General features: G+C 49.5%; 1 protein-coding gene across 1 annotated transcript; it reads right to left on the bottom strand.

Moving 5' to 3' along the window:
- Nucleotides 1-2: 2 nt before the first annotated feature.
- Nucleotides 3-2,656, bottom strand: LOC120694538 (ras-related protein RABH1b-like). Its single transcript, XM_039977687.1, has 6 exons — nt 2,304-2,656; nt 1,450-1,520; nt 1,110-1,198; nt 705-816; nt 525-615; nt 3-436 (listed from the first exon to the last, which is right to left on the bottom strand). The coding sequence occupies exons 1-6, from the start codon at nt 2,421-2,423 to the stop codon at nt 290-292; spliced, it is 630 nt and encodes a 209-aa protein (XP_039833621.1). The 5' UTR covers nt 2,424-2,656; the 3' UTR covers nt 3-289.
- Between the last annotated feature and the right edge of the window lie 12,940 nt (nt 2,657-15,596).

Raw genomic sequence — 15,596 nt, 5'->3', positions numbered from 1 at the left:
AATAATGCACAAGATTTACACGTTATCAACAAAAAAAAGCACAAGACTACAAGAGCTTATTTCTGAACCATACAGAGCAGGACACATGAGACTGTAAGAAATCGTCTGGTCTTTCGCCGTACTCAGAATCGAGATGGAAATGAGAAAAAAAACTAAAGGTAGCCTTCAGATTCATTCACTACACAAGAAGCGTAAGGAAATTAAGGGCGGTATCAACACTACCGAAAAACTGCGTAACGATATCAAGTTTGTCAGGCGCGCGTATGTGCAGAGTTTGCACTGTTTGTTCCTAGCAGGCGCATCCACTGCCCGCCTGCTGCTGCGAGTTGGACTGGCCGGAGGTCGGCTTCAGGTTCACGTCCACCATGTCCTCCTGCTTCGCCGACGAGAGAGTCTCCATCCCCGGCAGCGCCGCGGCGATCTTGCGGAACAGCGGCTGCATGATCACAGTGTATCGTGAGGTGCAGACCAATGCATCCATCCAAGGCAAAAGCATCAAGGCATTGGAGAAATCTGGATCTGACCTTGATGTTGAACCCGGCTTTCGCGCTGGTTTCGATGAACATGACGTTGAGTTCTTTGGACTTGCTCTCTCCTTCCTCTGTGGACACTTGTCTGCAGCAGGCGAGGCAGAAGTATCAGACACTTGCATGCTGTATCAGTCTGAACAAGTCCACACGAATAGAAGAGAGCGCAGGTCACACCTCTTGTCAACAAGATCGGTTTTGTTCCCAACGAGCACGACGATCACATCGCCACCCCTCTCGGTGCGGACTTCGTCGATCCACTTTGAGGTGTTCAGAAAAGCCTGCCTATCTGCACAGGTAAACATTTCAGTAAATTAATAAACAACTCAGGATACATTTTCTTTTCAGAACAGCAACTGATGCCTAGCTGCAACTGCAATAGTATGGATTAATACGCCTTCGGTTCATTAGAGTTGAAATACGACAGTACTTCCCCCAGGAGCTGATCGTTATAAATTTGTCGAAAAGTTTTGCTGCTCATATTCTGAGGCATTAAAAATGAGAATGTCTACATGAAACTGTTCGCTAAAACTAGAAAAAACTGGACAAAATGGTGGCATACAAGTTTTTTGAGCAACTTACTGGCTACATCATAAACAACCACTGCAACAGATGAGTCCCTGATGTAGCTTGGAATAAGACTCCTAAATCTCTCCTGTCCTGCAGTATCCCTGACAATGACGGGGATAAAATGCTAGCTGTTATTCAAAAAGAAAAATAGAAGGTTGATTGCTTAAGCTACTGCAATTCAAATTAGTCTTGTGAATCACTAGAAACTTGGGCGCAATGGCTAGTGTGGTATCATATTTCATTATCGGGCATTACTAAGCATCATGTCGCTGGAACATTTCATCATTTATCGCTGTGACTGAACCTACTTAATTATATGGTTTATGGGAAGGCCAAAGAATTATATACTTACCAAAGCTGTAGACGAACAGTGCGGTCTTCAAGATACATGGTCTTTGACAAGAAGTCAATGCCAATCGTAGCCTGGATCAAGTGCCCATGTATCAGGACAAAGGAGAATGAAGCAAATATATAAAGCAGCAAGACAATTTTTAGTGCAATATCTGTTCTACAGATATATGCGATGCAAACTCCACTCTCCAAAATTGTATTCTATTAAATCCAGGGAATTCGTTAATTTGCAAATTTGCATTCACCAAATCACCAGAAAAAGGACCAGCTGTCCTTCATGAGTTGACTAATTGGGCAATAACCCACAACCACTACAGTCTGGACATCCCACTCGTACGCGATCAAACCCTTTTACGCAACTCGTGAAATTAGTACACAATGGCAAATTGGCAATTGTCTGGCATTGCCAGCAATTGACGCAAGTATCTTCACGGAAGCCATTTTCTTCAGACAGGTGAAATGCTGGAGTTAACGCCAAAGATAAGGATCAGTCACCCGAGCTACCCTTTACTGCTTTACATGAATTCTGATAGAGTGGTAATCAGAAGACACCAACAAATTGGGGGTCAATGCCCCGTGGTTACCATGGCCGATCATTAACGACTCTAAACGCATATCCTCATATGCCAGATCGTTAACAATGCGCGATGCAGGACAGACGGTAACGCTGGATCAACGAAGAACACGCGCGTTCACAGAATCTGGTCGATCGGCATTCAGATAATCGATTCCTTCCCCCAAAACGTGGCAGTTACACGAATCGAGGAACCGCTCGCACGGACGATACGGCGAGTACGATTTGCGATTTTGGTTACCTGGTAGGTGTTTTTTTTTTCCAACGCGGGGTATGATTACCTGGTAGGTGTTGTCGAACTTGTCGTACATGAACCTGGTGATGATGCTGGTCTTGCCCACGGACTGGTCGCCGAGGAACACCAGCTTGTACTTAGCCAGCGCCGACACCACCGGTGCCATCGCCTCCCCGCGCCACGCCGACTCGCCTCCCCGCGTCGGCTAGGCGATCGGATTCCGCTCCGATCCTCTCGATCCGGACTCCGGCGGAGGGCCGCCCCGCCCGCGACCCCGAGATCTCCCCGTTGTTCTGGCGAGAGCCGAGGTGGAAGTGGAACGCAGGCCGGCCACCACGACGCGTGCACGTCAGTGCTCCCTGGAGAGACGACGCGGTGGACGAGAGAGAAGGGGAAGGCGTTTTCTGAGTTGTGCTCGCGCTAAATGGTGGTGGCGCCGCTTCGGCTGGACTGAGAGCCAAGGCTCAATGCCGGGTGGGCGTACGAGCCCGGCGGCCCGGCCCATGATGAGAAGGGATTGTAATACAAAAGTGAAATCAGATTTTGCTCGAAACGAAAAAATAAAGCAAAATCAGAGGTATAGATAGATGTATAATACTAGTACGAAATACGGTAATGCTAGGATTATGACATCCAACGCGTAGAAAGAATCGGAGCATCCGATCCATGTTGCAAGAGTAGTACCTTACAATTATTATTTCTTTATGTTATCCAGTCGATGTTGCATGAAATATGATGTTAATGTAGCGGTGAGAATTTTCCATCCTCAAATCGGATATTACATATTAGAGTCATTTATATACATATTTTTTTTTTATATTGCAAGTGTTGATTCTGATGTTGCAACGGACCTTTCGATGAAAAATAAATTCTGATAGGGCGCTAGCAGTGTCGCGTGAAATACGAATGTGCCATGCGCCCATGCCTAGCCAACATCAGATTAAAGCTGGATCCATGCTGAAATGAAAAGCACTGTCACCTCTCGCTACATCATGGCTCACGAATTTTTTAATAATATTATTTTAATAGTTAATCGCAAAAATAAATACTAAATTGAAAAATTTGCAAAAATAGGTGCTTGTCGGCCCTCCAAAAGCCGACAGGCAACTAATCGGCTGTTGGAAAGCCGACAGGCGACGTGGCATTTGACGCGGACCACGCGGTCACGGCTTGTCGGCGCCAAAAGGACCTGTCGGCCGTCCAAGGGCCGACAGGACCCAGTCGGCCCGACTGCGGTATCGGCCCAATAATGTTTTGGGGGACTGTCGGCCCAAACATGGACCTGTCGGTTTTCTGAGAGCCAACAGGTACCTGTCGGCTGTGCAAGGGCCGACAGGCACTAGTCGACTTTCCAAGAGCCGACAGCCCTGTCGGCCACCAATCAGCCAACATGTCCCAGGGCCCACTTTTGGCTATATAAAGGCCTCGATGGAGGCCAGTGGCAACAAAAAATTAGCTGCATTACAGATGGCTAGTGGGGGATCATCTAGTGGGAAAGGTTTCGGTTCGGGGAGAGGAAAATAGAGTAGGAAAGGACCACCGATAGTGTGGCTCGGTTCCATTGGCCCTGAGGATTTTCCAGAAGCAGTGTATGAGTTTCCAGTCGAGAGCAGGAGTGATTTTAGCAAAGATTCACCGTTGAGAGGGTACGATAACCGTATAGAAGATTGGCCAAAATGTATGCATGGTGAGAATTGCTTAGTGCAGATACTCACCGAGGGAATGGATGGAGGTCGTCGTTTCTTCAAGTGCCCTCGAGCATGGGTAATATTGAGTATTAAGAGTGTGTTGGATATGTTTAATATGTATTGTATGATTTACATTATCTGTTGTGTTTCAGGCATCCAATGCTCTAGAGAACTGCGGGTTCATACGATGGGTCGATCCTCCCCCAATTCATCCTCACGCCGAGTACATCTATTATCTGCAGAATCGTATCTTCGATTTAGAAATGGAAGTAAGCAGCGGCAACAACGAAGAGGAGGAAGATGAGAACAAAGGTCCCAGCCCACCGAAGTATGCATGCACTATTCCGTATTGCAACTGCCCGTGTCACAACAACAATCCGCCAGCACCGCCAGCACCTCCTGCTACGGGAGCATACTATGGAGACGGTTCGACACAATTTGCTAATTGGGAGCAGTATAAGGAGCTAGACATCGTGTTCGCTCGATGTTGTGTTAGTATTTGTTGTTTGTTAAAATTACCTAAGGCATGTTAGCTTTAGTTCAGGACCTCGTTACCGTTGTGTTCAAGAGGTCGTCACATGCCATTTCATGTGTTGTGCGCGTTGAATTATGTAAAATTGTACTTTATTTATGTTTAATGTGGGAAGGTTGCATTGGATTCGAATATGAATGTGTTGAACGTTGTGGCCGACATGGAATGCATACAGTTGTCATTTCCCGCTGCAATAGGATTGCTTTGCCTGTCCTGGTGTGCGAGTGCAGTAGTGTGCCGCAATGAACGGACATAGCTTTTACTGTCCTCGCGTATAGTAGTGAGAGGTCGTGTCCGTGTTTAAAGTGGTAGCAGTGAGCGGTGTGGAGCGTGCTAGTGCAGAAGTCAGGAGCAGTGAGAAGTCGTGTAGTTGTTTAAAGTGAGAGGAGTGAGCGGTGTGGAGCGTGCGAGGGCAAAATTCAGGAGCAGTGAGAGGTCGTGTCCGTCTTTAAAGTGGGAGCAGTGAGCGTTGTGGAGTGTGCGAGTACACAAGTGTGGATGACTGTGGAGCAGTGAGAGCTGCGGTGCTGTTGGAAAGGACGATGCAGGCAGTCCTGCGTGTATAAAAGGCGAGCATGTGTTTGCTGAGAGCACATGCTTGCAATTCAGGTTCCACATAATTTTAGTTTGCCCAAACAAACGGCTATGAGCTCCTCATTCTCCCGGGCAGCTTTTCGTCGGGAAATGGAGAGGAATTTATGACCCTCTCCTAATGATCCCACTAGATGTATTACAGATTGCAAGGTATGGCCGAAAGGTGTAGAGCCACCTGATTGCTATTGCCAGATGCGTTGTGTTCCGAACATATCTCGTGATTACGAGACTTTTGGCCAGAGATATTGGTGTTGCAAGAATATCGAGGAAGTCCAAAAAAGAGGTGCAACATCATAGGTATAGATTAATTTTTAAATATGTTTGTCTATTGGTTTTGTTATTTTTAATAAATTTGAATCGTTTCTTGTTTACGAAAGTACACTCCTGATGACACGCATACCCATTGGTGTCATTTCCATGAGTGGATTGACACATCGATCACTCGTCGTGATCGGCAATATATGGAGTGGTTGAAGAAGGCGGATGAAGATGTACGCAACTGCGAGCACGCGAAAGCAGACAGGACGGGACGAGATAAGGGTACTGGCGTGAATGATTGATGTTGCACTGCTCCGTCCCGTTTGGATGAATCGTGCTGTCTGAATAAGTAATGTAGCTGCCGGGCCAATATGTTGCGTGTTTATTTTCGGCAGCCTCTTCCGCCTGCCTATGTAATGTTGTTTGTTGGAATTACCTAAGGCATGTTAGGTTTCGTTTTGGACCTTGTTACCGTAGCTTTCAACAGGTCCTGACATCCCTATTTATGTGTTGTGTGCGTTGAATTGTGTGGACCACTACTTTATTTTTGTTCAACATGTGAAGGGTAATTGTTTTGTTTATTTTTATTGTGTGTGTTGGCCGACATATGACTCATGGAGTTGGCATATCTCGCTGAAAAGCTGAGTTCGCTACAGTCTCCAGGATCATAACGTCGGTCCGAAAAGTTTACTTGTAGATCAATACTTCTGAAAAGTCTAGTTGTAGGTCATGTTTTATAAAACGGGTACTTGTAGTAGAAAATACACAATGCAGATTAAGTAGACATTGAAATTACAAAAACAATTGCACTGGCATGTGTATGGAACACGCTAACGTCGTGTTCGAACTAGACCTAACATGCCTTAGGGAATATGAAATTCGGACATTAAACGATACTGATCTACTGAGTGCACCGAGGATACTTCCCTTTCCTAATAGCCTCCAGCCCCACCTCCTTCGCACGGCGGGCCCTCTCTCGCTTCCTCTCCCTATCAGTTTCACGCTCCTCCGCCTGCCGACGTTCCACATCTGCGAACCTCTTCTGGATCTCTTCTTTATCTTTCTTCCGCTTCTTCTCCATTTTTTCCTCTTGCAGCATTCGCTGCCACCTTTCCGCAGCCCACCTTGTTTCGCGCTCAATGTGTTCCTTAGCTTCGGTTGATTGCTCCGTGTCCAGCCACTATATGAAATCACAAAAAGGTAGTGGACTCTATTTCCAAGCCGAGTTAGATTTAACTAACTGTACTCTGAAGCCGCAAACTAGATAGTGCTAGGTGGTACCTTCTGTTTGTCCTTGCCGTAGCGCTTAGACGGGTCGTACTCGTAGTTATCACACATGAAGAACCTCATGCCGAAGTCATTGCCCAAAACTTTGGACTCCATCAGCTTGCACAACGAACCGCAGAAGCACATTGGAACCTGCACTCCTTGAGGTACAGGCTCTCTAACCTTATTTCACGGAATATAGGTGGAACCAGAGGAAGACATGGTGGTAATGCGGGGATATCTAGTGATTTCCTATGTGATGGGGTGATATCCCTATTTATAGATGGAGATAGTTGGTCTATAGGCAGAGTTCATGCAACCTGAAAAGCGAACAACAGTCAATTGTCGTACGAGCACATGCACACACAGTGAACGAGTGGGGGTGCAGAAGAATCCGATGCAAGCTAACATGGCATCCATGAGCGTCACAGCGTGGGATACACAATAATCATATAAAGCTGTCGAGAAGCAAAATAAAACAACTACAGCATAATATGGAGTACAACAACGATGTCCCAAACCTACTTCTTCGATTTCTTCATAGCAAGCTGACCAAACGGAAACGTGAAACGGTACGCTGCCTTGCTAAATGGACACGCCTGCGTCGTCCTAGGTCGGCTGTGTCGGCGTGGGGGCTCCAGGCATCTGCCAGGGGTCGAGTATGTCGTCCTGCGGCCAGATGTCTGCATCTGGCACGAAAAAACTGTCCATGCTACCTGAAACTGTATCGACCGCTGCGAATACAATATTTTTTTAATAAGATCAATACGAATTAAATAGAACTTATTATGCGAGGTTGGTTACTCCGTACCTGCTGCCCCGGCACACATGGCGGCCCCTGTGGAGTGCACTGCTGAAGGTCCTGCTGCGGTGGACAACGCACTAGCTGTCGACTGACCAGGAGCCTGTGGCGGAGAAGTCGTGCGGGTAGCACGCACTGGAGTCGACCTGTGCTCTGGAACTGCCACCTCTGGCATCGCTCGGCACGTCGCACGCCTAACTCTGTCAAGGAAGCGCTGTGCGAGGCGTCGTAGGCCACTCACTAACTCCCTCCTGGCCACACGCGGCGGGTTGGCCTCTATACGCTCCGCGAACGACATCAGCTCCGCGCCAACATCTGTGCAAGTATCGGTCTGCAAAAATGACCGCAGCATTGTATGAACAATCCATTACATGCCTGTAACAGTCCAAAATCTCACACAAATAAAATTTGTCTGAATTCAAAATTTATTTTCAAAATCTAATTTCAAGATTGTTGAGCTCATCTTCTTTTGCATAAAGAAAATTTTCTCCCAAACTTAAATTATCTAATTTCTTTCTAACAACCATCATCAAATCATTTTTCCTCTCTCCCTGACCATCGGGCTCCGCCTGTCATCCTCCTCACTGTCCCCCTCCAGAAACCTCCTCGTACCTGGCCAGCTCGTCCCCTCGCTCGAAGCATCGCCACGCAGCTGATCGCTCTGCCGTGCTCATCCCGGTGCCTCGCTCCCTTCCGCACGGCCTAATCCTCTACTGAGGCGCCAGCAGCAGCAATAAACTTCTCACTCTCCCTCTCTTACCTTTTTTTTTATGGGTGGACAAAAATGTCGGAGCAGCACATTAATTCTCATCTCGCTCCCTGCACACACCTCTCTCTCTCACACGTCTCTTTCATACTCTCTCTCTCCGTCGGTGGTGCAGCGCCCCCTATGATTTTTTTTCTCTCTCCACTGAGCAAGCAGGCAAGCAGCCAGCACGCCTTGCTCCTCTCTCCGCTTTCCACGGCAAGCAGCAGCTCTCTCACTTCCTGCATGCACACATGCATGCACACAATTAATTCTCACCTCCCTCTCACTTCCTGTACACATGCATGCACAATCACGCACACATCTCTCACACGTCTTTTCACTCCCTGCACACATGCATGCACACCACAGAAGCCATTGACGGCGAGTAGCAGCAGCAGCCCCTCATCCCCTCTGCTCCACCACACCACCGAAGCTAACCGCAGCTGTATCCTCCACTTCTTCTCCTCCCAAGCCACTGCCTTCTCCTTTTTCCATCGCAAGCCAGCAGCAGCCAGCAGGCGAGCAGCATGCCGCCGTGAAACCCACCACCCTGCTACGCCCGTTGACGCCAGCTCACGCCGACCAAGCTTGCTCTGCTGTCTTAGGGCACCAAGGTCACCGCGGCACTGTACTCGTTGATGATCTCCGTTGACATCGAGCTGCAGCCTGCCATGGATGCCAGCAAATATCGCCGCGGCCGGAGAAATATCTCACTAGAGCACCGCCTTAGCCCGCCTATAAAAGGAGCCGGTGAGCTCGCGGCGAGCACAAGGGAAGCAGAGCTCGAGCTCGGAACAGCCAGCGCCGAGGTCTGCATAGGAACGCCTGAGGTCCTGCCTCCGCCGTGCTGCGCCGAGCCAACGACCTTTCTTCCACCCTCCTCTGCTCGCTGCTCTGCTCTTGCGAATGCGTCATGGCCGGAGCCACCGTCACACCGGAACATCGTCGTGAGACTAGGCAACAGAGCACCATGCCCTGCCACTTCCCCATGCCGCAGCAACGCCACCACTCTCACCGCATCACCGACGAACTCACGCCACACACCCCCGTACAACGCTGCTGCCGCGCCCATGCTGGTTCGCCTCGGCATCAAGGCCGGGACACTGCCACCTAGCTGCAGGCCGCCCAAGTCGTATTCGCTCAGCCCCACCGGAGCCACGCTGCGGCCGCACGCTGACGAGCTGAGGAGCACCGTGCTCGACCCGCTCGCCGCCGCCGCACAGCACCGCCTTGCCGTCCTGCTCTGCTGAAGCCGCTGCCGGGAGCAACCACGACGTCAACGGCCACGAGCACGAGGAAGCCGAGCCTGTCCTTGCAGCACACTAACGCACCGCAGCCACAGACGTAGGTCCGCCACGACCGAGCACGGAACACGTCCTGACCCGGGCCAAACAGGCACACCCGTTCCATCGTCGCCGATGTCGCGACGCGAGCTAGCTGTAGCTAGTCACCGCGAACGCGAACACACGATTGGCCTTGCCAAGCCTACCTATGGTACCACGGCCGCTCTGCCCCGCGCCTTCGCCGCGGGCGGGCACGTCACGAACCGACCATGCCGGGCACCATGCGCATGCATGCCGCCGGAGGCCGTCGCGCTAGCCACCGTCCTCGCATACCCCGGGCACGAGCCAAGTCGCCGCGAACCAGTCGTCGCTGGACACTGCGAGCGCAAGCCTGCACAACCAAATAATCTAGAGATACAATCTATCCAACCGTGCACGTGGCACGCTAGAACGTTCGCCGAGCCGTTCGCCGGACGAAACGTTACCGACTCGATTGCCACGCGCCAACCTCCTGCTCAGGGTACCCCTCGCGGTGCCATTCCCTTTCGCTGAGTATACGACACGCGCGAACCGCACTCAATTGCGCCACAGTACCCCCCTGGCACCCTGCCACATCCGTCGCATCGCCGCAGACCGCCGCGCATCACGCTGCCGGCCACTAGCACGCCGCTCCACGCCAATAGCTCCACACACGCGTAGCTACAGCACCGTCAAAGACCAACGCCCTCGCCGGCTTTTGCCCGGCCTCGTTGCAAACGCCGTCAGACACAGCGCTGCACTCAGCCTCACATGCCCGACCGCTCCTCCACCTCCGGCCTATAAAAGGCGACGCTGAGCTCTCCTTTCCAGCCATCACAGCTACCTCATTCCCTCGGTTCCATCAGAGCAAGGATTTGCTCGTCACTTTCTTATTCTGACAAGCTGTTCATCGTGCTCTTGGTAAGCACTGCACGCTATCTGGCCTAATTCATCTTCCTAAATTTATCTAAAATCTAACTCTAACTGTCTTTGTTAGTTTTATAATTTATAGAGTTCAGTTTATATTTATGTATGCCTTGTTTGTTTGTTTTGTGATGCGTAATAGTCGCCGAGAGTTCGCGAACAACGACGAGAAGAAGCCTGGAGTCCGGTGCCGCGGGATAGGAAGTTTGTACCGCAAGCAGAAGCCCGGAGTACGTACCGCGAGCACGAGGACTAGTACCGCGAGCTGGAAATCGAAATGCGTACCGCGAGTTGAAATACCTATTTGTTGAGCGAAGGCAAGTTCAATCCCATCCTTTTGATGCATGCTTTTGTCCTAGTTTTTATAAACACAACCCAATGGCCTGCTTTATAAGAATTGCATATGTTTTGCTTGCATAAAAACACGGTTGGATAGCCACCCCTTGATTTGTGATGACCATTCCTTGACCACCTAGATTAATGTCTGATCTTGCTTGGACGTTAATCGATACTAGAATGCTTAGGACTTTACTCATAATACGATTTATTTTATAAAGAAAATGCGTGCGTACGTGGGATGGGTTAAATGTGGTGTTTTTGTAAAGAAAGTTTAGACGGGATGGATGGCATTTCTACGGATTTGCCATTTGGTGTGCTCGTGCCAATGTGGCAGGGCAAGGAAGGGAGATGTCCATCTTGTCGTGTCTAAGGACCGAGTTGGTGTGTCATCTCACCTAACTCCACCCTCGTGCAAACCACTCGACCGTTGAATGGGCAACGGCTTAGCATAAATCCCACTAGTTAATTTGATAGCCATCAGGAGAGCTGAGAGCAACGGGTGACTAAGGAGAAGGGATAAGCTCCGAGTGACTTATGCCCAGTTATACCTAAGTGAACGGTCGATGACCCCTTGGTGCATCCCGTGATGGCTAGTCAGGTCTAGCTAAGGTGGGTAAAGGCTATGTCGGGATCTACACCGACACTACGGTGCTCGTGTTGTGGTACCCGCTTGTGGGTAAAGTTGCACACCTCTGCAGAGTTAAAAGCTATTCGAATAGTCGTGCCCACGGTATTGGGCGAGTTACGGTGTGGTCACATAACTAGTGTTTCATTGGGATGGGCTGGTGTGAGTTGTTTTGAAATTGTGTCCGGCAGTTGTGTCGTGTGCTACGACGGACGGAGAGTCCGGTAGCAGTTTAAAACTTGAACTCCGTGTTGCTCAATACAAAAACTGGTTTCTAAAATGTCTTCTGCTAAATAAACCCCTGCATAAAAATTAGCTTTCTGCAAACTAAACCGTAACCTTATCATTGTTTTACATGTGCATGTTATTCTGATATAACCCCCTCCGTGGGTGTGGTTGGACTTGCTGAGTACGTTTGTACTCACCCCATTCTTACTTTTTACAGAAGAAGACCCAGACTTCGTACCAGACGACGCCGAGTAGGGTTATCGTTCTACACCCAACCTTGCCTGTGGAACCGGCCCTGTTCGAGATGTTTTCGCTGACGCAGTACTCTGAGCCCGAGCTAGACCCCATGTGGGTTGCGGTCTGGTGTATGTCGTAGCTTGGTTACTTTTTATTATCATCTGTATCGAGTGTCCTCCTCGGAGGTTTTGTAACGTCCCGCCTCCCCGAGGCCGGGGCCGCTTACATCTGGCTGCTTTCTAGGACATAGACTGCCCTCACAGACCAACACCAGTCTTTCCTGCACACTTTGTCCTCACTCATGCGCACCCGGGAAGAACTTCCCGGTCGGTCACCCATCCCCAAATTGCTCCGGGCCAAGCACGGTTAACCTCGGAGTTCTTTGGAGACCGGCTTCCGGAAAAGAAGTTGCAACTTGTTGGTATGAGTATCCTATTAATTCTATTAAGCCCTGGGCCGGGGTGTCACAGGTTTGTACGGTAATGAACCATCTGATGTAATAAATATGGCATCAGCCTCCTGGGACTGATGTTTGTATCACATTTAAGTTCTCTCTTATGAGGGGACGCTTCAATGCCGCAACATAATCCTAGCATCTGGAAACGTAAAGAAAAAAATCTTACCAGAACGTGGAAGGCAACGGGAGGCTCGGTGGCAAACGTGTCTGTAATCTCCGCTGCGTGGGGTTCGGGGTCCACTTCCACGGGGAAGCACCTCCAACGTGTAGCGTTGTGGTACCAACGCAAGTAGCTCGGGTACGTGGCCTCCTCGTAGGTAAGGTGCGTCGGGTGGACATCGTCGCCAGCCTGCAGCCACTGATCCGCCCATGGTTGTATCTTTGTAGCCCAAGTTTCCTCATAGGCAACACCCTGCCCTTTCCTTGTCAGCCTGCACATGTAAACCACGTAACCATATTGTATTCATCTCTTAATCCAAATGAATTGCATTCTACAAAAGTACTTACATGTGTGAAGAACGATCGAGAGGCTGACGTGGCAGTGGGAACTCCTGGCGCACCCCAAGCTGTCGAAACACTCGGTGCACACAGTACGGCTCGACAAAAATATCAAAAACCAAACTCTTCTTTGTGTACCAGAGGAGCTGGTCACGGTAGCAAAGCACAGACAAACCTAGTGGAGCACGTGCCGCCGTCAATGTTGGAGTGTACGGGTTCCACCAAACCCGGTCAGGTTTGAGCTGGTCGAACGCGGCGACAAAGGCCGGATAGGTCAAACGTCCGGTACCCGTCGCCCACGTAGGCTGCAGTGAAGTAATGCGGTGAATTAATATATGCACTTACTTTAATAAACAAATTTTTGAAATTGAAATAAACTCACATTTCTTTTGGTTCAGATCGATCCCATGGTGGGCCTATCGATCGGGTCGAAGTTGCCGTCGTCGTCCAGGTGGTACATGGCCGCCTCGTACGGCTCGTAGTTACGAAGTTGTGGCCGTCCGATGTTGAACCGCTCGAATGACCACAACATCAGCAACAGCGGACAGCCAGCCAAGGTGCCAGTCGAGCTCCTCCTCGTGCACGCGTCGCACAAGGCCCTCTCAGTACAAGCGAGCACGGCTGACCCCCAACTGAACTGAGGAACGTCGTCCAAAGGAGCGTCGGCGATCTGCTGAGCATACCAGATCAAGTGCTTGTCGACGCTGTCGTGGTGCGAGCTCGTAAACAACACCCAACCGAAGAGCCACAACAGGTACGCCTCCAGGTGCCTCCTAACCCTCCACTCCTCGGCGTCCAAAGCAAGGTGCTCCGCCGTGAACTGCAGTAGCCAAGCCTTCGTCGGTCCATGGTTGTCAGAAAAGCCGACCTGAGGCGGCTGGTCCTCAACCGGTGGGAGAACTCCATCAAATCGCTGCAATATCACCTGCCTCCAGTCCGGGTCAACAGCCCGGGCAGCCACGGCTCGATCAACGAGTGGCAAACCAAGAAGAAGGGAGACGTCCTGGAGGGTGACCGCCATCTCTCCAACTAGAAGGTGGAACGTGTGAGTCTCTGGCCGCCAACGGTCCATCAAGGCAGACAAGAGAGCACGGTCCACAGTAAATCGAAGACCGCCCCCGTGTCGGCTCGACCAAACGACACAGCAGGAGCAAACCGGACGCACGCAACCTGTGGCACGAAAACATAATAGTTAATCACATGATATCATTTTAGAAACTAACAAAAATAGCTGCAGAACTTATATAGCGTACCTAGGGATCCAACGGGCGTCTATCCGCCAATACTCGTCGTGCCTCCGTAACCTCAGAGGGGGTGGAATCTGTCCGTCCACCAAACGTGAACGGAGCTTCGCGTCAATCACCAGATCGATCAGCTAAAACTTGGCCATACCTACAGAATGCGCAGTGAATGTAAGAAAACATTGCATATGCAAATTAAATAATTGAGCTCAACAAAGACCAATATTAAATTAAAAGTACATTAAAAATAAAAAACTTACATACATCAATATTATTTAAAACAATATTACAATAAAACAGTACAACACATAGTTCTGAGGATTATCATTACACGAATACACAGTTTCGCCCAACAGTACAACTGTTACTTAATAAATTATTACAATACATAGTTCATAGAATTATCAGAATATTACAGGAAATTCAAATACATATTACATTTAGACAACCATAGCCCTTCTACCTAATTCTTCTTAGCTTTGCGTTGTGGAACACGTCTTTCTGTCGTGCCGTCTGCATTTCTGTGGATTGGATAACTTTCACAATCTTTGCTGTGGTGCCCTCCACCGCATGCTAAGCAAAAATTCTCAGCACCTGTAGCCTCTTTTGCGTCCATATCATTTCTAATACGACGACTCTTCTGACGACCCCGGTGAATGATCTTAGTTTCGGATCAGGAATCCAATCTGGCCCATTAGGCGGAGGCTGCGTAAAATCAGCTAGCGCCCTCCAGCCACGGAGTTCGCCACTCCAAGTAGCCATTACTGCCTCCTTCAGAAAATACGGTGACACGTAGGTCCCTGCAATTCCTACCTTGCCACGAGCAACGTACACATGTGAACAAGGGATATGCAGCAGCTTCGGTTTGTTGCAAGAGCACACGCACGTGTTAGTTTCTGGCCAAAGCTGGCATTCCATTGTTACCGTAGAACTGCCCATTCCAACGGCCCCCTTGTCACGCACCGACACCTCGAAGAAATAATCTTGGTTGCCCATGAAGTGCACTCGATGCAGCGCTCCCTTGGCACTTATTTTATCTATTATCTCTGTCATTTTACGGCAGTAAACCATTTGAGGATCACGCACGACAAGTGCGGCTTGCTGAAATTGTTCCTCGAAGAATGCACTCCACAATGGCGGTCAAGGGAAGAGAGCGGCATGTCTTAAGTACCCAGTTATACACCTCAGCCAGATTTGTTGTCATAATTCCATACCTCGATCCATCAGTATTCGCAATCAACGCCCACTTCTCAAGGGGCTCATTTTTTATCCACTCAGAGAAGCATTTCACAGACCTTCCCCCTTTACGCCTCCTTGTCACGCGTGCAGGCTCACCCTCGATAGGATCTAAACCACGCGGCTCCTCTTCCTGTGCCACAATAGGTTTCTTACAAACCTCCTCCATATGACTCGTAGTTAGCTTGTCAAACTTGCATTTATGATTCTGCCTACACATTTTCTTGAAAAGATCCTCCAACCGCTTGCTTCTAAACTGGGAGTAAAAATTCGCAGCCAAATGCCTCATGCACCATCGACTATGCAGGTCAGGCCACGAAACATCCACATTGCGACCTTCCTGCAGTTTCTTGACAGCTGACAGT

Source organism: Panicum virgatum, chromosome 2K (assembly GCF_016808335.1).
Source record: "Panicum virgatum strain AP13 chromosome 2K, P.virgatum_v5, whole genome shotgun sequence".
NCBI classification, from domain to species: Eukaryota; Viridiplantae; Streptophyta; class Magnoliopsida; order Poales; family Poaceae; genus Panicum; species Panicum virgatum.
Note: the sequence above shows the minus strand (reverse complement) of the source record. Positions and strands in the feature narration are given on the sequence as shown.